Here is a 22,870-nt window from a genome sequence, read left to right on the forward strand (position 1 = left end):
TGGCCAATTCAAATTTGTAATCGTTTGAAAATAATAAAGTTACATAGATTTTGTTTCGTCACAAAGAAGGATAATAATTCTAGATATTATGGTTCGTCATACATGCCCTTTGGGCGATGTATCTATATCTCTAATAATTAATAAAACACTCATTGTTAATTAAAATTTTATAAAATTACTAGTTTAACCTTCTAATTAAAATAGAATATGAATAAGAAATATCATTTTACACAACCAAATTTGTTGTTTTTTTTTTGGAGCATTTTTGCTCACCATCATAAACTATAATGTATACTCACCATACACCTAATCAATTGACACATGTCATTTCACTTAGTTAACTTTCACATTAAATGTTAGTTTTTCAATTTTGAAAAAAATTAACCAAGATTAAGTGAAATGACACGTGACAATTGATTAGGTGTATGGTGAGCATACACCATAGTTTATGGTGGTGAGCAAAAATGCTCCCTTTTTTTTTTTCAAAACCTCACCTACATGTAATCCTAAAATATCTCTAATTAAAAATAAATAAAAAATATATAAAATTTAAAAAAAAAATTCCCACTGGGTTTGATTCGGTTCGGTTTCGGCCCAGTTTCGGTTTTTTTTATTTCTTTTTTCCTTCTTCTTCAACAATAAGAAAATAGCCAGATTAATCACTAAGGGGATCAAACCACTATGGACTAAAAGGAAACCGACCAGGAAACAGAAACAGAACTCGAATGAGTAGCAGAAACAATAGCTTGAAGGCAATTAAATGGCCATAGTAAGCAGCGTATGCAAGCAGGTTCTACCATTCAGGGAATCAAACATCAATACCTGATAAATATCCCACATCAAATTGATAGTTAATATTTGGAAATAAAAACCAAATTTTCAAATCTAAGAAAAAATAGTTCGGATTTTCACAAGCATTTGCTCCTGCATCAAGAAGCTTTTGGATGCAGGAGATCTTGCCATGCATTACAGCCAACATCAATGGAATCTAAACAATTTTTGACCAAACAAAACACGAGATAATTAGAACAAGAAAAAACACAGAAAAACCCTTTTGCCCAAAATCCAGAAAAAAAACTCAGAACAATCACTGATTTGATGAAATCCCAATGAAGCAAATGAAGAACCTACCTCGATCTGGCCATTAGCGACGGCAATATGAAGAGTAGAGTGTCGATTGTAGACGAAGGCAACATTGCACACAGATGTAGCATAACCCAATCAGAACCTATTTGAATAGATAAACAGAATAGAAAATTAAACATAGAGAAGTGAGAGTGTGAGACTAACCTTTTGCGACAGAGAGACAAAGAGTTTGAGAGAGTGAGAGATAAAGAGTTAGAGACTTGAGAGAGCGATTGAATTTGAAGACCAAGTGAGAGAGGGGGTTCAGAGGTTGCGCGAACTAAGAAAATGGGAAAGACTGTCTGCGTAGGGTAGAGTTAGTCCACGGGGTAGATGGGAATTAATTTGTATAAATATGCTACTCATAATGGTATTACCAAGAAACAACCTGCTATCAAAATGATTTAAGGGAAATGCACTCAATGCACTCAAAGAAGGGGGAAGGGGTTCAAACCACCTTGGCTATAAAGTTTTTTGTGTTTTTTATAATTAAATATATTTCGGCTCAGTTCAGTTTGATAGTTTTGGTTCAATTTTTTTTGCCTCTATCTGGTTTTCAGTCCGATTTTTTTTGGTTTTCGATTTTTTGAACCCACCCCATATTCTCTATCACTCTTTTCCTCTCTCTTTCTATTTCAAAAAACAAAAATAAAAAATTTGCTCACACACTTTGTGTGTGCCCATATGCTAGTATTGATTAAATAAATCACAATATTTAGTCCACTCAAATAAGGGTATTTGATTGTGAAAATATCTCAATTACTTTTGTTATAATTAAAGAAAATTGGGAAAAATCCCTAAAGAAATATTCTCAAGATTTTTGGGGCATATCTGTCATTCTACTCTCTCCCCAACTGCTAGTTAAGGAGGGTTTGGAGAAGGAAGAAGACACTAAGAAAAAAAAAAGCATTATGTCAGTATTAGACAAGAGAGATAAAGCTCTCTACTCTTATAGTTCATATTTTTTTTAGTTTAATCTCTAAGGTTATCATCTCAACCCGAGGGCTTAGGAGGCGAAAATTCTAAAAGACAACTCCTTTTTGTAGCTAACCTGACGATCCGCGAGGTTCTGGACGTGCAAGAAAGATCATTGCTTGTGATAAGTGCATTATTTCTCATATTACCATATCAATTATCATTAGGTTTTGTTATGAAAATTGAATTAAAAGAGCCTTATTACTTTGTTTTCTATCTTTTCAACAAATATGCACACTTAATTGACTTTCCGTAGTGGTTTTGATGCAAGGCCAATTGAAGGAGATATCTAAGAGGTTGAAGACCATTGTATCTAAATTTCTTAATTTTCTACGGAGCCAATCATTCTAATTTTGCAAGTCAATCCCGCGGAAGTTGCATTCCCTTCAGAATTGCGTAGCTGTAAAAGAATGGATATTTGAAGCCATTCCTGATTTGTTCAAGTAATGTGTGATATATTTCTGGAAAATCAAGCCATAGATCTACAAGTTTCATATCTTCCAAAATTTTCTAGAAGCTGGAATGATCTTAAATTTGGCGTGCAAAATGGCTAATGTGTTTCCCAAGTTAAAAGGAGTTATTTCCAAGTTTGTTCTCAAGTCTTTAGGATTTTGTTTGTTTTAGGAGAATTTTCCTAGACTTTTTTTAGTAGATTTTTTGTTACTCTACCATATAAGGCATGCCCATGCTCTCTCTACATTACCATATCCCATATTCAATACACAATACTATTGGGAGAAGAGTTTGGGACGTGCATCACCATGGATTCTAGGTTTTATCTTTCTTTTACTTTTAGTTGGAACTAATTTATTTTGTTAGGGCTTAGATGAAGCCCAATATGAATGTACTTTAATTTTAACTGGTGGCCTATTGAGTTTTCATTTATTGTTAAATTCTTAAGCATCGCTTTATAAATCTATTTGCATGATCTTCAAGCTTAGTAAGTAGATAAATCGATAGGATTGCAGTCACTTAGTCTTATGGTATAGTGGTATTCTTCTTCACTTGCAAGTGAGAGATCTTAATTTAAACCACATTATTGCTAGCCCATTGTGAGGTTAAGCTCATCCCTCCCCCTTAGTGTGGATAATATCGATTGATTAAAAAATCGATAGGATTGCATGAGGCTTGACCAAAGAGTAGATGTTTTCCATAGTGTCGTAAGTGCTTAAGCATTGCAGATTTAGGATACGTAAATGCTGAAAAAAGGTGGATATTCTTCTCCTTACCATCCAACTCAACAACCAGCGATTTTTATAACATTGTGTGAAATATCACAGCTTGAACTTGTTGTTCATTGGTGAGGATACTCCTAGTAGATTTCAAATTTGGTACCATCCTAGACATCTTTCTCAAATGTTCAAGGATAGAGTGCTAGGGTCCTTCCTATACACCTTAAATTTCAACACTAGACTTCGCACTCTAGTGGTGAAGGTGCCACAGAAAACAAATTTCAATTGGTCCCACATTTCCTTGGCAATTGAGTAACCTTCATACTCACCAATCAGATCATCATGCATGCTACTTAACATAATAAAGCGCGCATTACAATTTTTCTTGAACCAATCCAACCAAGCATGTTAAGCAACTTACCTCAATGTAAGGTTGCATTAGTTTCATCCTCCATGTCAAGCTAAACCATTGAAACCGTTAAGAACTAGATGAAGAAATCTACATGGATCAACTTGTCGGGTTTAAGGTAATTGAAGAGGATCATTGTGGGTATCTTAAGAAATCTAAAATATCTATCATTAAGCTTTCTTTGTATGTTGACGAACTCATAATAGGAATGACAAGGCTTTCATAGAAACAACAAAAGGGGAGGAGTCTCGTTACTTGGGCTTCCAGACATTGAGCCCATGATTTATGTAAAAGGGGAGGAGCCCTTAGTCTATAAAAGAGACTCCTCACCCTCAAAATCCTCAAGCCTCACATTCCCAAACAGAGGCTCTCATATTCAGAGCAACCCTCTCACAAAGAAACTCTCTCAAACTCTCTCTTTCTCTAGGGGACTCCCCCTCACACTTGTAATCCATACATTCATACAGAGATATACGATCAACATCAGTGTAGACGTAGCCCAAACATTGAAGTGAACCACGATACATCATGTGTTCTTTACTTTCTTGCATATTCACGGTCGGATTTATGTTGTTCCAAGACCCCTCCGGTTTTTTGCATCAACACATCCAACGATTATGTTGTTTTGGTTCTCATAAAATGGAGCATGATTCTCTTCCCTTTTAGTTTTCATTCTCTTTCTTTTTTTCTATTTGAACGGTTACAATTAAGTCACGTTAATATTTTATGTTAAATTTTTAGTAGTCAGAAGAAGATAAAAAAACAATATGTGAGCGGATGAGAGAGAAGATAATAAAAAAAAATGAGAGAATCCTACTCTTTACAGGAGGTGGATTGTTTGCCCTCCTATTTCCATACTATTTCCATCCCCTCCTGTTTGTGTGATCACAGTTAAGTCACGTTAACATTTTATATTTATTTTTTTATAAAAATAATAAAATATAAAGTAATAAGAATATAAAATATTAACATGACTTAACCGTAATCACATAAAATAGGAGATGATGGAAAGAGTATAGAGATGAGAGAGCAGACAATCCATCTCTCTCTTTACATAACACACCGACAAGTGAACAGTAATCATCTGTCTGTCAGGTTGTACACGTGTTTCTGCTGTCAGGCAGGTAGGTGCCTAGGTTGAATCGGGTAGGTAGGTAGGTAGGTATCCGATTCAAGATGGAGTTGGGGCACCGGCTATGTAACAAAAGGGCAGAGAAATTTTTAGATATGGAATGAAAATCTTAACGGTAAAATTATAAATTACAATTCAACTTGCACCCTTAATTCTACTCACTCCATAACATTACAATAATCAAATGGAGAAAATTAAAATATTGGTTCCTAAACTTTGACTCAAATAGGTCTTTGGTCCCTCTACAAAAATATGTATTGGTGCATACACTTGTCACAATGTGTAGTAATCGTACTTACTTTTAGGTAACTCTGTTACAAATTTTATCTAAAGTAAAGGATTTTAAGGGGTAAATAAAGAGAGGAGTTCTAACGGAGTTATTCAAAAAAACCATTGCTCCACATTATAACAACTTCGAGGGCTAGTACTAACGAATTTTTAGTTAATGACCCAAAACTCCAATAGCGTAAAAATTCAATGACCAAACTATTTCTAATGAAATTCAGTTTTGGAGACGGAGGTAACATTAGGCAGCCGTGGCTACATAAACTACAAGCAACACAACGGAAGGTAACCACATCAACTTACGTTTTCTTCTGCTCTCGAACTTGGGTAAAAGAGACGAATACATTGCCCTGACTAAGTAGCCTAATCAACGTCGAATTTTGTTGCCGTGCATATGTTGCTTTTAGTGATTAAACAACACAGAATCAACAAAGCAGTGAACTGGAACTAGACATTAGAACTACAACCTGCTGGTTTTCTTTTATTTGTAAGTGACGTTTTGAATTTGACTCCCATAGAAGGCGAGTACGATTCCACATTATACGGCGAACCTATTGTCGGACTTAACCTACACCCTCCACAATCGTTGCATCCAAAAAAGCCCAAAAAAAATGCAATGACAGAAACATCAAATGTCACATGGAAACGGGTACAGCCAATAAAGGAGCTTTCACTTTCTTATTCTGTACATGAAACAGGAAAGCAAGTGAATACACAAAAATAAAATGAAGGCGTCCTCATTCCTCAACTTCAGAGAGTCCAACAGGTAATACTTTACAGTTGAAAACCGGATAATAACATCTCTATGTTTTCAACAAATTTAGGGATACGATAATCCTTGTGTGTAACCTACAAGATTTCTGCCAACACCAATATCGGTTGTATCGGATCAACTTCTGGCATTACTTCGTTTAAAATCCCTACCATAACGCATCTGTAATAACAAAGAAAGATCAGAACCAGAGTCATACGTACCATGTTATGAAATCAGCAACTTCCTCCTCCACTGTCCAAAACAAAAACATCGCAAACTTCAGTATCTATTAGTATCAAAGTGTAGGTCTAAAACCTGCACATTCCTGAAGCAACCACGAAGTATGACGAGAGCGTACTCTGTGTATCCATAACATTTTGCTTATTAAAGAATTGACCGTCAGCGTTAAAATATTGTAGATGTATGCCTTGTAAGTTTAATTTAAAAATTGAGGCAAGCCATACAAACGATTGTCCTATACTTGCATTAAAATTCTACAGGGAAGTTTTAGCGAAAAACTTGGGTTTACATTTAAGATTTGTATTCAAATATGACAGAACCGTGTATGCCTTGTAAGTTTAATTCAAAATTTTGGAAGTTGTTTTATCGATTTACGTTTATGTCTTGTTACTGTGGAGACACATGTGAGTCCCAGGATACCATATCCAAAATATTCTACACTCAAAAGAAAACTGTGACTACATCAAGCCAAAGACACTACACGGAAATTTTAATTCACAATTATCAAATGCTCAATCATGTAAATGGAGTCCGGGAAGAACAAGAAACAAATAGGTTTGACGTAAGACATGATCATTACCTCCATACTTCCACTAGACTTTGTCAGCTCTGAGCGCACTCAAATGGGTGCAAGCTTCCTTCAGCGAACTCGTGCATTCGAAAATGCTCCAAAATTTCAGAACGGCTGTACCTAAGATAAATGGCATTAGTCACTCGAAGAAGAGAGGATTCAAAGCCACAAAATCAACAAAGCATATATAATCTAAAATGAAACCAGGAATTAGACTAGTAAGAAGATCCAAAATGCCATATGCACAATCATGAATTCATTTTTCCCACTACATGCTTGTATTAATTTCAGTATTTAATGCATCATGTTGAGACTACGTTTGTTAAAATTAAATATAGTTGTCACTAAAGCATGTTTTGTAACAAATGGGATAATCATATAGAGTCGGGGATTTTCACGTCTTACAGGATAGTCTCGCGATTATGGCTTAATCTGTGCTGATTGGATTCCATGACTACCGAAACGTCAGCATTTTCTGGTCCTGCTGCTCCACCAGCTACAATAGATGGGACTGAGGCACTTGGCGCCCAAATCTAGAATAATGAACCATAACAAATTAAATATAATTCTGTAATCCCCCACCCAACCCACCCAAAAAAGAAAGAAAATATAGTTGACTTCATAATACCCACTTTTATTGTGTTGTCAATTCCACTAGTTGCCACAACACAATCAAACGGATGGCACTGTATACAGTTCACAACTGCAGAGAGAGACAAAAATATGTTACTAAATCATACTACTATAGGAAGTTGGTAACCTCATTATTTTCCGTGGCAGGGGAAAACAATACCGGCTTCATCTCCTTGAAACATTTTTATCAGTCTACCAGTTCGCTTCTCCCAGACAAACCATCTGCCATCATCACTTCCACTAGCAACATATTCTCCTGCAAATCAATAGGGATAACACCATGACCATGAAACCAGTCTTTTTGAAACTCAAGCTTGTCCTTTTAGTTGAGATAAATGGACCAACTGTTAAGTGCACACATATGTTTCACTAAAATAAATAAAATCGCCCATCATGCATGACAATGTCTGTATGCAGGGCATCATGCATGGCAATGTCAGTATGAAACACAAACTTTTATCCTTTAAATCAAGACGAATTATAAGAAGGACATGAAGAGCCATCTATGCTCAACAAATAAGCCAGAATTATTTCTTAGCTCATGACTAACCTCCAATAAAAAAAGTACAAATTAAATTGAAGGGACTGTCACTAGAATGCACAAGGAGAAAGTAATAAAAAGTCCATCCACTTTAGTCGAAATCATGCAAAGACTGAAAGATATAACAAAACAGGTATAAAGGATAGGACTCTGTATCAACACCTTAGGTCCGCTTGATAACCAGTTCACTTTTCGTTTTAGTTTTCATTTTCATGTTTGAAATAGAGCGGAAATACATAAGACAAGTGAGGAATATAGAAGAGTGGAGCAACGATGGTGGAAGAGATGTAGAGGAAATGTCCAAGGAAGGACAAAAATAAAGACTAAAATCTTTTTAAGTTGTTTTACATCAGATTTTGCTTTCGTTCATTCTTTATTTCTTCTCCCCATCTCCCATCACCCTTCTTGACACCCCCCCAAAAAAACCCCCCAACCCGCCCCCACACCACCCCCCAAACACCATACTTTCTTCATATCTCAAGCACAAAAAGTGAACTAAACACTACAAATGAAATGGTTACCATATGGGCCCTTAACACTTGAGACCTACAAACCACCCTGTCAAGTAACAAAAATGAAACTGAATAATATCAATGTGACTAAGATCAAATCCAAAACACAAATATATTTGAGGATGCCACGTAGCATTTGTATGACGAGCCATTGAGGCAACTCTGCTATGTAGATTCATCTAAAGGAAGTAACCACACACTACCACAGCTCATGAATATAGAAAAAAGGATAACATTTCACAAAAAGATGCAGATTTTTACCTGTAATACTATCATTCAATACCAACAATGACCGAGTACTAATAATTTCACGACTCACGACTCAATAGCATCGTATTCTTAAGTAAGATCAACAGCAAACCAAATTACCTCGCTGCCCAAGAAAGCTGGCCTGTTTTATGTCAGTTCCAACATTACAATGGCCAACATATCTCTGTTTCATATCAATCGCTGCTTCAGGCTGAAATGTAAATTTGAGAAGAAAACAAGAATGTATTAAATTAAAGAAATTATTTTATTGACGCTAAAGAAAAAACAAGAGGATCGTATTTGGAGCTGATCCAGCACAAAGTTAATGCTATTCAACCAATAAAATAAAAGAATCAGTGCATAAAAATTGGACTTTTCTGAATGGTGATGTAAAAATAAGAACAGAAAAAATTAAGATAGAAATAAAATTAAACTAAGAACAACTTCCACTCTAATCTTTATATCGGCAATCTCATATCCAACATTTCCTCATATAATAGAAAGGCAATCTCATATACCAACATGTCCTCATATAACAGGAAACCTAAATTAAATAGTAAAAAGCCAAGTTATCATAATTACATTTAAACATATGGTTAACCTCTACATTAATTTTCTAAGCTTGTGCGTAAGCCATAAAAAACAAATTTTCTTCTGGCTTCATTAAGGGGTGTATGAAGACTTATCACAGAAAAGGGCATAGAAAGAATCAGTGGCTGGGCAATGAATACCTAGAATGAGGAATAAATTATAGAACAGATCACATAAAAGTCAACAACGTTTTTATACCATCCAACACAGTGAACCTATACTTGGACCAATTTCAAGAACAATCAAAAAAGAAATCATAATCAATCCTCGACAGGTAAACAAAGAAGGAATGCAATAAGATAAAAATCAGCAAAATGGCATATAAGATAAGGCTGACACCAGAGTTGCATCAGAAGTATGAAAGCAACCTGATATGTTAGTCTTTCATTTTGAGACGACAAAGAAGGGGATCCAGATGAGCCGTTTGCACCACCAACTTCTCTAGCAGAATCACTTCTTCGATGAATTCTCAAGTTTAAGCTTCCTTGTAGAATATTGGGCTCGATGTCATGCTCTTCATCACCTGAGATCGACGTTTCAAAGTCCAACTCCAATTCCTCATCATAATCAGAATCTTCTCTTTCAGATCTTGGACCATCTTGTGAAACATCACTATTACCCTCTGATCGGTAGAGTAGTTCACTCAGTGATAGTACTCTTTCACCTCGAGGTTCAGACCTGGGTGCTCCATCATTTGGCTTACCATTTCTTTCAGATTCAGCTAGACATTAAAACAAACAATTAGAACTGCACAACAAAGAATCAATACAAAAGATGCCATAATTATTATCCTTACAAATCATGTCAATTTACAACGCATTCATTTTATAGGATGATTGGCATTTGGCTCACCAATCCAACTACCATCAGCGAAGTACATTGAATCTCAGAGTCACTAATTTCTGGCCCTTAATTCTTCTTTGATTAGTTAAATTAATGGCTAGAAATCAATCCCCAATTCACATTATTCATTTAGAATAAATGAAGAAATGAAGGTGTTGAACTGTTAAAGATTTAGTGAGAAAACTACAACAGTTCTTATATTGTCAATTATTTTAATTTTTCCAAATATGGTTTTCCCAAGTAACAACAAAAAATGCCTTTGTGCAGATGAAAAAGGAAAGAAAAAAAAAAAGTAAAAACGTCGAGATTTTGGAAGTTGGCATGTCAAAGACCCATGTATGCGTCCACAAATTATACATCATATCGAATTATCATTCCAGTATGCTGTAGTTATTCAAAAAACAGGAACAATAGGTTAAGAGGGAAACATCAAATGTTTTAGTTCTAGTCCACTTAAAATGGTCCAGCCAACACTACTGTACTGAATAAAATTAGAAGCTGATCAATTGAAAAACTATTTGGGGACCAAAGGATTGCACAAGACACAAAACACTGAAAGTCACAAACCTGCAGCAAGATCCCTTTTTACATGCTCCAATCGTTCTGCTACTTTAGAATTTGATGGAGCCAAAGATTGGGCTGCGATAGCAAATTCCAGAGCTTCTTTATGTTTAGCCAACTACAAGGAAACAGCAATTACCAACCAATAAGTCACAAACACAAACAAAAAGCCAGGTACAAGCTCATCGCATTTCCCTGTTTCAGTCATAAACTAACGAACAGTTTCTCAGCATTGTAGGAGTAAAATTTAGGCCCTCAAGAGAACAACATAAATGAATGGTCTACAATAACTTTCACAAGTAAATTATAAACCCAGGCCGACAAAGGTTTACAGTCTAAGAACCATGCCAATTATACCCCCTTTATGTTAAACATGTATGATCATAGATTTCTTTTCAAAGAAAGTATAACCACAGATTTAAAAACTAAGGTTAATATAATATTTTATAATAATTACGCTCAACTTCTATCTACCAATTTCTCTCTTCCCCGCCCTATTTTATTTCTCCTGTGCAACTTTCAATATATTGCAGTGACTCCCATCACTGGAGTGACATAACCTAGTGTATATAAATTGCACTTGTTGTCAAAGCATATTGGGGACCAATAATTTATAGGTGATACATAAACAAACAACAGAAACTGGTGTGCACACCCATAAATTTGAAAATCAGATTACAATCCTAGCAAGGATATCACGACTATATAGGAAAAGGCAACAAGTTTAAACACATTCCAATAAATAAATAAAAAAAGGTTGTATTGCAATATTGCATCTTCTGTAACACACGTTAACCTGGTAAAAATTTGATCCTCTTAATCTCAATCCGTCCTGTCCTACAGGAAGACTATACAGTGACATGAAATAATTTGTAGAACATTACAATGACTCGACCTAACAAAAAGAGAAAAAAAATGTAAAATGGCCAATTGGGAAAATCGAGATGATGGTAATAAAGGCTTGATTAGTCACAACACTTAGTGACAGCAATGTAATTACTAACCAAAATCAGTCAACTGCAGGAAGCACTACAAAATTTACCTGCGATAAAGCATCAGACATATAGTAATGAGCACTGAAAGAGGAGCTATTGAGCCTCCTAGCATTATAACAATCTCTTATAGCCATATGAACATCATTTTTCCACTTGCGCTGGAAAAGGAAAAAAAAAGGGAAAATCGAGTGCCAGAAATCTTCAACTAATGAATATGTTTCCAACCAAGTAACTTCACACAATAAAAAATTACCTTAAGCAACAATCCCGCACGAATACAAAGGCAATCATGCTTTAGTGTAGGCCCAATACCACAACTGTTTCCATCCAACACCTCATTGCACGCTTCAATGCCATAAAAATAATCTGTCCCCTCCAAGGATCTTTCAGCAATTTGAATTAGATTCCTGCACTTCTCAAACTGAAACAACTATATCATATTAGATACGCCACAAATGGATTTGCAAGAGAATACCAGCTACTACCAATTCCCTTCAGACAAAATAAAAATGATAAGGATGCAACAACTAAATAAGAAAAGACGCACACCCTAGCGGCAATGTTGCCTCTTTTAGGAACACCATTTCTGAACACAATGGATGCTGGTTGATGCAGTTCAGCACCATTGAGTGGAGGACTGAAGCTCGTTAGTTTCGAAACATCTCCAGGAGTATACTGCATAAGACTCTCACCAGCTGGAATTGCAAAACCAATCTATATTTTTTAGCTGGAATTTACTAATATGATACAACCAGATGAAGAAAAAAATGACGAATAACGGAATAAGAAAGTGAAATCTAAGATTTTTGTTGTCAACACTTTCCGTAAAAAAAAAAATATATATATATATATATATTTGTTGTCATAAATAGTCCAAGCATAATTGGATCTTCATCTGAATCAATGATAAATTAACCAACAATATTTTCATCCTATAATAAACTACACCTTTGCTATGTAAATCACAACATTTAACTGCATAAGCAATATGGTTTGAAGGATAATTAATATACCATGATTTACATTCATCAAATATACGTGCTCCCCACTATAACTAAGTAGAACCTCTTCTCCATCTGGACTAAATGCAACATGAGTCAAATGCAAGCTAGCACGTCCCTGAAAAAATATACAAGTTTCTTCAATATATATGTGATAAACAAATTGGTTATACATTAAACTCAGGCATACTAATCAAACATCCAAAACTTCCATCAACAACTTCTTCTTGCCTGCCCTAGAAGAGGTTGTAAGTGGAGGGAAGATAATGAGGATAGCATGAAAGAGTTTATCCGTTAGAAGGTAAAAGGATAAATAACAACTAAAAGAGTCAAAATGTTCTGGGGTCAGAGACATGAAAGAGTTTATCTGTTAAAAGGTAAAAGGATAAATAACAACTAAAAGAGTCAAAATGTTCTAGGGCCAGAGAAAATAAGTTACAATTGAAAGAAAATGATGCTCCAAAGCATATCCACAAAAACCTGAGCAAGATTTACATAAATTTTCCTGCTAAACGCTGTAACATCTCTGACTTAAACTGTAATCCATAAAAGAAAGAACAAAACATCCAAACATTGTATCAAATAGTTTCATGCAAGCACAACCAGCATACATTTTACCAAACAAAAACTAGAATCTGAGTTCTTATGAAGACAGGATGCGAAGGAGTATTAAGAACTTTGAACTAACACGGTCAGAGAGATGCATTGGACAAAAATAGTTAACACAAGGAGGTGGCGCTGTCCGTTTCCGACAGGATGTCAGTGGTGGCAGCATCCTTCTATCATATAAACGTGCAAATGCATCACTGCAAACATTAAAGACGAGATTCAGTTGAAATTGAAGCAGAAGGAAGTTAAATAAACTCATTGCATTAAGAACCAACAACAGCAAAGCACCTCCCGCCAACTAGGAGTAAATGAGGTCTAGTGGAACTGATATCACAAGATTTTAAAGAAAAATTTTGTTTGGGGGGATCAGCCAGTGACTTCTTTGCTCCACACCGCAAGTCAAGCTGCCATTAAGAATATATTTGTAAACAATGATTTCCAAAGAATTAGGACAGAGAGAAATAGAAAGCACCGAAAGTTCCAGGCTGCAAAAGAATGGTTAACTATCAAATCTACACAAGTTTTTTTGCTAAAGTAAATTTTTAATGTGACTCAATGGAGAAAGTTCATCAATACTGTATTGTAAATACATTTTGAGAGTATTACAGAGAAGAAAACAAATATTCACCGACATGAAGATTTTAAATAGAAGTTCATCAACCTAGACAAATTACCAGTCAATCATGGACATGGCACATTTGAGAAACAAACTCCCAATTAAAAGAAAGATTACACATCTAAGTTCCTACCCTGGTGCCAGGTAAAGATAGCTACTACCATGTATTGAAAATTTGGAAATAAAATTTAGTTTTTACACAAATATACACAGAATACTAAGTCCTACTTAGCAGTAAGTAATGGAACTCGCGTAAATCTTCATAGGTACAAGGACACATTAGGAATTTATACATATCTATTCCTCGTAAATTGTAATACAGAGTAGTCTAGATAAAGTTGGATTCTACAGCTTGCCAATGGCTTTATTTACTGGTCAAGTATCAATTCAAGATGAAATCCCTTAAGAACATTAATCTTCACTATTATAACTTCCTTCTCTGTGGCTGCTTGACAAGATGTAACGAATAATTTACAAGAAGTTTGATGAAATTGTCACAAAATAATGAAGTGCCATATTTCCTTGACAACATTAGTTAGATATCTTCTCAAGAAATCTTCACTATAGGAAAATGTTATATGGAGCATGACCAATTAACACGAACATAAAACTAATGATTTTTATTCCTTATAAAATAAAAAGAAAAAAGCTAACGAGTTTTACATCACGGAATGACTTTTTAATAAATTTAATTTGTTAATCCAGTCGTTGGATTTAATTTTTCGAATTCGAATTTCAAGCAATTTATTGTAGACTTATTCCAGTAAGAAGGTTTGATTTCTGAGATAAAAAAGTCAAAAACTCCTAATGCTAATATAAAATAGAAGGAATGTTAGTGATTAGAATGACCAAAAATTTGGCATATGTAGTGAGCATGAAGCGTTAATCTAACTGTTGAAATTCAATAAAAAAAAGTCCTATAAAACCCTATGAGGGCACAAAAAGTATATGCATGCCTTCTAAACTATCATAGAAAACCAATAGTTTCATCTCCAAATTTTTCTCTTTTCCTTTATGTTTTCCACATCTGTCCTGCTACTCACACTTTTGACTTGCTATTAGTTTTTTTATCCACCAAAATAAACCCCAGTTTAACATTCCCTGATCCCCTTCAGAGTTCCATCTAATTTTAACTACCCGAGTTTATAACCTGAGTTTACAACATGACAAATTGATGTTTTCATGTTATATAAAATGAAGTATAACATCTAATTAACGTAAGTACTTACCAAAACATTGCGACATTCTTGATTAGTGGATCCAGCAAGTGGGCAAGAAGTACCCTCTCGGAAGTCATGCTGTCTCAAAGTTCCATCTTCACTTGCACTCCATACCACATTGGGATTTCCAACTTCAACCTGCAATAAATAGCAGGCGGAAACTATGAGACATGTTTGATACTCATAAAACCGAGAACAACCCCACAAAACATAATTTTCTTCTCAAGTCATTAAAGATACCACACAAAAATGAAATTTCTCTACAATCTGGAATCTTACAGCTAACTTTTTTACTCTTCTAGTATGGCATTGATACACAGCTGATGGAGAAATAGCATTATCATCGGTTCCTCTCCCATTTAAACGAGACAAATTAAATAATCGAACCTGTGAAAAGATAAGTTTAACTTATGTTTAGTATTTAAGTGTAAGCATAGGGTGTTCCATTCACAATTTATAATGTTTAAACATTACTTCTGCATCTCCAGCTCCAGAGACCACGAGCTCATCAGAAGTTTCAGGGACAAATTTTGTACAAAATATGTTCGCACAATGCCCAGTCTCTATAGAATGCAAAAGCTTCCGACTAGGGTAGTTCCAGATATTTATCTGCAGAATACGGAGGCATTAATAACATGGTCACAATGCAGTACAGATACAGCTGCATTTCACAAATATACATCTTCACTTTCCCTTTAAGAAGCGTTACCAAGCTTTTGACTTCGACAACAAAAGACTATTCCAATGGAAAAGAATGCTTAACTTCTGTTCAAGCACCATCTATCCCATCCATATTTCTTCATCTTTGCAGAAGTAGTGACTTAGGGAGCAGAGTAATGCAATGTGAAAACAATTCTCAATGAAGAAATATATGTGATTCACCAGATGTATAATTTCAATGAAATTCAACAAATGTATCCAAGTCAATAGGATGGTTCTGAAAGTGTCTGCATCTTAACTATGTAGAATAACATTGCTCACACCATACTAATATCATATTATGTAACATTTTACAATCCCCTTTACTTCATGTATCGTTCTTCTATTTCTGTGCTAACTATAAATCACTTGGGAAATGTTATAAATTTATAAATAATATCATGGAATTAAGGAATTAAGTAATTAACAAACCCGTGTGTCATCTGATCCAGATATTAAAAGCGAGCCATTTGAATTCCAAGCAATAGAATTAACACAACCTTGATGCCCCTAGAAAGAGAGAGAGAGAGAGAGAGAGAGAGAGAGAAAGAGAGAAAGAGTCATAAAATGATAATTATAGAAATGTAAACATATATATATATATATATATAACTTCAACAATTTTGAACTCAGTGGATTTTTTTTTTTTTCCATAAATCACATCCAAAGAAGAAAAGTAAACATAGGAAATTGATTATACAACAGCCAAATTTCATATTTCCAAACCATACCTCCGCACCGGAGGCTCAACAATAGAAATCATACTAGTTTGATGTACCAAATAAATTTGAGTACCAATCAGATTTTCACACTTGTTCATGCACATAAAAGCAAAGAATGAAGTCTCCAACAAAAAAACACTCCACATTCTACAGTATTTCCATCTGTTTAAACGTTAAAACATTTACGGCAGGAAATCTTTCACATGCTGTTGAAAAATTGAATTGGGGAACAATGTGATACAATGAACGTCAGTAAGAAAATTAGGTGCCCTGAATCGCAGAAACTAAAAAAATCACGACTTCAGCCCCATGTGCAGAAGTTTGACTGTCAGTTGTTCCCCCACTACACTAAAAGTTCACCGAGCTGCCCGACTAGTGTCATTACAGTCTCAAACTCATATTCAAAAGGAAGAGTACAATTGAGGTAGTGTTTCGCCCAATCAGCAATTTAGTTCAACCTAGTCCATAAATTAAAATCCTGAAAAAACAACTTGATCATTTTTCAAATGAAGTGCCGATACAATTTTTGAACTCATAAGTCTATACTAGCATCATCAAGAACCTAGTTTCCGGTCGAACCGCGTTCCCTCCAATCCTAAACACACAACTAACAACTGAAGAACCAGATGGATAATTCAACTAACAAATTTCCAACTGCCATAGATTATCACATTTTCCACCTCACATCACAAGAATTCGCATTTACTACATTAACTGGAAGCGAAATGAAATGCCGGAACTGAAATCGAAACCAACCAACCTCCAATTCCCTTTCCTGCGAAAGCCTTCGCACCAACGACGAGTGCATCTGCAACCTTTGATTGGCATCCTGTAAACAGAAAGCAAAATTATTCACCCAATCCTCACAAAAACACGAAAATCCATGCCGAATTGCGGGCCGAAATTTCCAAAACTCAACAGAGGGAAGGACGAAGAACATACGTGCCGAACGTCGACGTATCGTCTCTCAATCAAGTCGTGGATGTTGCCGTCGTGAAAAGGCACACCCTCCATTGAAGATGGAAGAGCCGAAAACCCGAAACCGAAACGCGATCGAGTGTACCGGACCGACAATCTTCAGTAAGCTACTTGCAGAAGAAGAAAAGCTTCTCGATTCTCCTCCTTGTCCAATTTTCAGCAACACGAACACCCGGCCTTTTCCCTTACCATTTTAATTTTTTTTTTTTAACAAATTTATTTATTTATACTTTCTACTATCAAGTGAGATCGACGGCTGTGAGACGTCCGCGTGGTGTTTAACCACCGTTGATCAATTTTTCTGCGGTGATTAATGGAAACGGATTCTCTTGTGATCATTTTCATCAAGTCCACCAAGGCATATAATTAAAGTCTTTGAAATTTGATTTAACAGTTAAAGTTATTATAACTTTTTAAGTGAACTATGTTTATAGTCATTCAATCAAATTTCAAATATTCAAATTGTATGCCTTGGGTGGATTTAGTAGAAAGAATCCGAAGAGACCTTTTCCGTGATTAATATGGTTGAGACGTGGGTCACGCTGTATTATCATATATTGTTTTGAATTGTTGAGAGGGGTCAGGAATAGGGCATGTCGTTTTCGTAAGTCATGGTTTATGGACTCTACGACTAGGCTTGAGCTGCGTTGGAAACTCAGAGGATGGGCCAAAGTGAACTTGGGCTCTAATTTCCATTACACAGAAAATTTGTCTTCACATGAGATTTGGAATATTTTAGTGAGGAGTAGTTTTATGTACTTGTTTCTGGACAACTTTGTTGATTTGGACACCCAATTTACTCTCGGAATAAATAAGATTCTCTCTCCTATTACGTAGACACGCCTCACTACAATATTCCAAATCACACGAAACATGTGGCCTCCTCCTGCCCGTACCCTCCCCTGTTTTACGGATGATTCTCTACCTTCATTTTCAGGATCTTTGGATATATTCATTTTTCTAAAAATCGATACGGTAGTGGATTAAATTGTTAGTTGTTAGAGAAGAGGATCGTACTACAGTGCATAGGTATGTTCGCTCTTCACCATTACGGTAAAACGTCATCTACGCATTTTAGACTTTTGGTTATCAGAATACAATTACATCATAGAGTCATCGTTTATAATAATTTCCCCTTCACTTACCCCTGCCCCTCAAGCACAAATGTCTCCTCTCCCTAACAATGCAAACTCAGTGGTCCCTCCCCCGCAAACGCACCCTCGTCCCTCTCAATTACATAACCGAATGCAAGAAAATATTTCTAATTTCAGCGACAAAACAATATCTCATACAACAAAAACCAAGGGGAATCACAATCACATGTTTCACAACACACAACTATTGAAACACATCGCTGTCTCGTATCATAAATGCTTGCACGCGACGTAAGTACATAGACATCAGGACAACAGCAACTCCAAACACACATAATTTACATATCCCCCCCCCCCCCCAAAAACCACGCTGAAATTAACCACAGTAATAACATCACTAGAGTCTAGAACACAACTTCGATAGGCGAGAGGTGTAAGCACCACGAGGTGTGAAGCGATCTCGTAATAAACTAACCGAAAGAAAATCAAACCAATTGCGGTCAGTCTCTTAGCTGCCGCAACGTAACCCCATCAGCTCATGGGGTAAATCTGTCTTTTCACCATCGAGTCACAGTAAACAGTAACTACTCTTTGCTCACTGAAAAGCCCATGTGGGTTTCCCTCTGCTCACTTGGCTGTCACGGATTGAATCTTTTGTTTCTGCACAACAGAGAATAGTTGGTTTTGGGACCCCTTGTGGCAAGCTGGCGGCATGATGGAGAGCCGGAGAAGGCCTTCTTGCCGTGCAAAGTTGTACACAGAGAGAGATGACAAGTAAACACAAAAGTGAGAGGAAAGTCAAGTGTTGGGACCCAAAAAACACAAGGGGCGTGCACTCTTCATCTCTTTTGGTGGGGCCCCTCTCCTCCTTCTCTTTGAATTCACCCCATGCCAATACATGCCATGCTCTCTTTCTCCCAGGTGCGCTTGTCACTTTCTCTTAACCCTATAAACAAATCATTAACCATTTCAATCATTGAACAAATGCTTCATCAAGAGGGTTTTGAGCTCGATTCTTCCTCTCCCGGGCCGCTCCCGCTTTCGCCACCCTAGCCGGAACCTATTTCATGTCGTGCCGCATCCGCAAGCAGCACATGTACACAGGACTTATTCTCCATAATCACTTTAAACTATATTACTAATTGACAAGAACCAATGACGAGTAATACAAAGTGCTTACTGGAAGCACTGCTGGAAGTGAGTGACGTATTGAAGCTCAGAGAGAGTCGAGTCCCAAAGCCTTGGCCTTGAGCTTCAACGACTTTAAGTAGTGGATTGCTTCATCCAGCACCACCATCGCATCCTTTCCCTTGCCATCGGGAATTATGTTCTGCAGAATGTTAATGGTTTCACGGATTTTTTCCTTTCTCATCTTCTTGTTGCTGGTAAAGGAATCCACTTCTCTTAATCCAGAACTTCTGTTGCAGGCACAACTGGATTCCGCATCATCCTCCAACTCCAGTGGTCGGTTGTGTTTCATGGAACTCGCAGTGTCCATGACAGATGGTACATGATCATAACGTTCATCAAATAGCCTCCGCTTTTTATTCATTCCATCAGAACTAGCAACTTCTTCAAACCAATTTTGCTTGTCATGAACTGTCATTGTACTAGGGGAATGGCCTGTGCTAGTAACTTCATCGTCCTCGGTAAAATCGCTATCACCATCTGAGTAGAGCAAGGCATTCAGTTCTTCGGTGTCTTCATGCATCTCACTTTCAGCACCATTTTCATCACTTCCTTTGAATTCATCAGTCAAAGCTGCTCCCGATAAATTTTTAAAATCTCTTTCATTTCGAGGATCATCCCCATCCAAATAATAAGCTCCTTGTTGGAACGGATTCCAAGAAGTACGGCACTGCATGGGATTCACCATCCCAGAACTAAAGATCAAAGTTGTCTGATCCCCACAAGGATTGTTAACAAGGAGTCTCTTCTGTTCAAAGGCACTGTCTGCATTCGGCACAAATGTCTCCCCAGGAATTCCATGACGGGCAGAAGAAACTCTCTCTTTGAGACCATTATCGGTGGCAGGCATGACAGCCTGTCTGATACAGGGTAAGCAATAGAACCAACCGTGAGGTTCATTTGGTCTGCCGACTTGTGGATGAGGCAACTCGGAAGATGCATATGGTGGCATGGTACCATTTATCGATAGGATATTAGTGCCTAGTTTCCCATATGCAGAAACAAAGTTTTGTTGCCCCAAGCCAATTGGAGCACCAATGGCATTCGGATCGGGTGGTTGCCAGCCAAGATGCTGCTGAGGAATCCAGGTTCCAAAATTCTCACCCATCCAACCAAAACAACTACCTACAAGTCCAATCAGAAATATATAAACTTCTAAAAATTTAAAGAGGAATCCGAAAAAACAATAAACTACAATCCATCAAATCGGAAATACAAAACGTACCAGAAGGACGTATGTACAACTAGAAATAGTTGATTTATGTCTCACTTTCAGCAAGAAAGAAATAAACTAAAAAATCCAGCTCAACTTGAACACGATATACAGCAATCTTCCTACGTTACGGGTTTCAGCAAATGTCGAAAATATTCAGCCTGGAAAATACCCAACAATCATACATTAGGCACCATCAACCATTATCCAGCGCGAAAAACAGAACGAATAAACCCGAATTAATCCTTCAATTGACAGTTTTGGGATAACAAGTAGTAAATTATGTTTGAGCTTAACTAACCTGGCAATCCTGGAGAGGTTGAAAGCATGCTATTACTCTAACAATTATGGTGGCGCTCCCATCAATCCCATTTTCGTGTTTCAATGCCCGAAATCTTGTTTGGCTCGCTGCTTGGCACACCATAACTAAACAACTTCCCGGCCCTTGAATTTTTTTGGAATGACAACTTCCAAACAACAACAATTGCAACAGAGGGTAATACACTAAATCCCAAATCAAATCTGAGAAAGTCTGAGCTGATTGATTGACACGAAAGTGAACCCGGAATTCGAAAGAGTGAAGGCTGATCAACTAGTACCAAACGGAGAAAACACGATAAGAGTAGATGAATTTAACCTAAATTAACCAAATACAAGCAAATGAGAGGGATTCTAATCAGAATTTCAGCTAAAGATTTAGGCTTTTCGGATTCAAATCAACTAATCTGACGAACATAACAAGGAACGACGATGAAAAAAGTGGATCCCATGGAAAATATTCAGGAAAATGGTAAGAAAATTGAAGGGTTTTCAAGAATTTGAATATTCACTGCTTAGTAAAACGAAGAATTACAGAATTACTCTGCAGTAAAGGTTCAAAGAGATGACTTTACGAATAACATCAACAGAGAGACTCAACCACCACCGCATGCTGTTCTGGCTTTACCCACAGTACAAATCTACGGATCTCCAACACCTTAATCTAATCCCCTGCAATGGAAAACGAAGCGACACACAAAAAAATGTTAGCTTTTTTCATCCCGTAAATTTTCCACTTCATTTTCTCGGGAAGCAAACAGAAAGTCGAGATCCAAAAACATGAATAAATCGACCAATCCGCCATCAAAAGCTGTGAAATCGAAAAGAAAACTTACAGTGCAGAAAACCCAATTCGAAAGCGAGATTGCTTGAGCGAACGAGATTGTATTACAGCGCTCCGGAAGCTTTCACAACAAGCAGAGGAGGGAGGGAGAGAGAAAGAGAGAGAGAGAGTAAAGATTGCAGGTACAGTCGAAGACTAAACGTGAGGAGAGCACGGAGGGTGGGATTATATAGAAACGGAGTTTCCAGAAATGTCCCTGCTTGGGGGGATCGAATTCTTTTCCCTTTTCTTTTTTCTTTTTTTGTATTAGGGTGACCCCGTCCTGTCACCGACACGTGGTTTTATCATCACCCCAACTGGGCGTGCCATTGGAGTCAGGTCAAATAGTCAACGACATTATTTTCGGTGTGTTAAAGACGTCGTTGGGTTCGAACCAAACCGCGCCAGTAACTCTGGTTGGCTAGTCCAGAGCCGGGACGCTTCTTCTGCATTGCCCACGTGTCATGCTACTACACATTCGAAATTACCAAGATACCCTCCTAATTTTATTTTTATTAGAGCTTTGCCCTTCTCTTTTTCATTTTCATAATCTAATTGCATTTTAGCGTGCTTGCCATTTTTAGTATAATTTTAAGTTTTCTTTTTTCTAAATAATAGTCGTTTCATTAAAAACCCCATAGGATAGTATAAAAGACAATGAAAAATGTTAAACCAAAGTCGGTCGTAAATATCAAGCATAAAAATTGCATCTTACAAAAGATATACCGCCAAATAAATCACAAATGCTGAGAAAATAAACAATGAGTTTGTTGTTAAATAATAATAGGGAATGGGAGAAAT

General features: G+C 36.6%; 2 protein-coding genes and 1 long non-coding RNA gene across 11 annotated transcripts; all 3 read right to left on the reverse strand.

Annotated features, from left to right (window-relative positions):
* Positions 1-1,442, reverse strand: LOC126632830 (uncharacterized). The gene is made up of 2 exons (XR_007626842.1): positions 1,291-1,442; positions 1-1,137 (listed from the first exon to the last, which is right to left on the reverse strand). It is a non-coding gene; the product is annotated as an uncharacterized LOC126632830 (long non-coding RNA).
* Positions 1,443-5,748: 4,306 nt separating this feature from the next.
* Positions 5,749-17,622, reverse strand: LOC126632896 (protein ALTERED SEED GERMINATION 2-like). Of its 8 annotated transcripts, none has more exons than XR_007626865.1 (21): positions 17,398-17,622; positions 17,216-17,284; positions 16,166-16,243; positions 15,509-15,643; positions 15,314-15,421; positions 15,044-15,172; positions 13,487-13,602; positions 13,278-13,395; positions 12,602-12,707; positions 12,138-12,283; positions 11,842-12,009; positions 11,636-11,746; positions 10,600-10,711; positions 9,558-9,910; positions 8,719-8,809; positions 7,457-7,552; positions 7,296-7,366; positions 7,069-7,196; positions 6,673-6,777; positions 6,074-6,104; positions 5,749-5,958 (listed from the first exon to the last, which is right to left on the reverse strand). XR_007626865.1 is itself a non-coding variant. In XM_050303428.1 (20 exons), exons 1-19 carry the CDS (start codon positions 17,467-17,469, stop codon positions 6,696-6,698), a joined length of 2,289 nt encoding a protein of 762 aa, XP_050159385.1. In that variant the 5' UTR covers positions 17,470-17,622; the 3' UTR covers positions 5,749-6,032; positions 6,673-6,695. The 8 variants fall into 8 exon arrangements, 5 of the variants coding, with proteins under 5 accessions (XP_050159385.1, XP_050159384.1, XP_050159383.1 ...); XR_007626864.1 differs by having other exon boundaries at positions 5,749-5,781; positions 6,673-6,783; XR_007626863.1 differs by having other exon boundaries at positions 6,673-6,783.
* Positions 17,623-18,679: 1,057 nt separating this feature from the next.
* On the reverse strand, positions 18,680-22,243 carry LOC126632263 (transcription factor bHLH143-like). Of its 2 annotated transcripts, XM_050302582.1 has the most exons (5): positions 22,083-22,243; positions 21,230-21,918; positions 20,941-21,089; positions 19,708-20,840; positions 18,680-19,587 (listed from the first exon to the last, which is right to left on the reverse strand). In XM_050302582.1, the coding sequence occupies exon 4, from the start codon at positions 20,821-20,823 to the stop codon at positions 19,744-19,746; it is 1,080 nt and encodes a 359-aa protein (XP_050158539.1). In that variant the 5' UTR covers positions 20,824-20,840; positions 20,941-21,089; positions 21,230-21,918; positions 22,083-22,243; the 3' UTR covers positions 18,680-19,587; positions 19,708-19,743. The 2 variants fall into 2 exon arrangements, with proteins under 2 accessions (XP_050158539.1, XP_050158538.1); XM_050302581.1 differs by having other exon boundaries at positions 18,680-20,840.
* Between the last annotated feature and the right edge of the window lie 627 nt (positions 22,244-22,870).

Source organism: Malus sylvestris, chromosome 8, assembly GCF_916048215.2.
Source record: "Malus sylvestris chromosome 8, drMalSylv7.2, whole genome shotgun sequence".
Classification (NCBI taxonomy): Eukaryota; Viridiplantae; Streptophyta; class Magnoliopsida; order Rosales; family Rosaceae; genus Malus; species Malus sylvestris.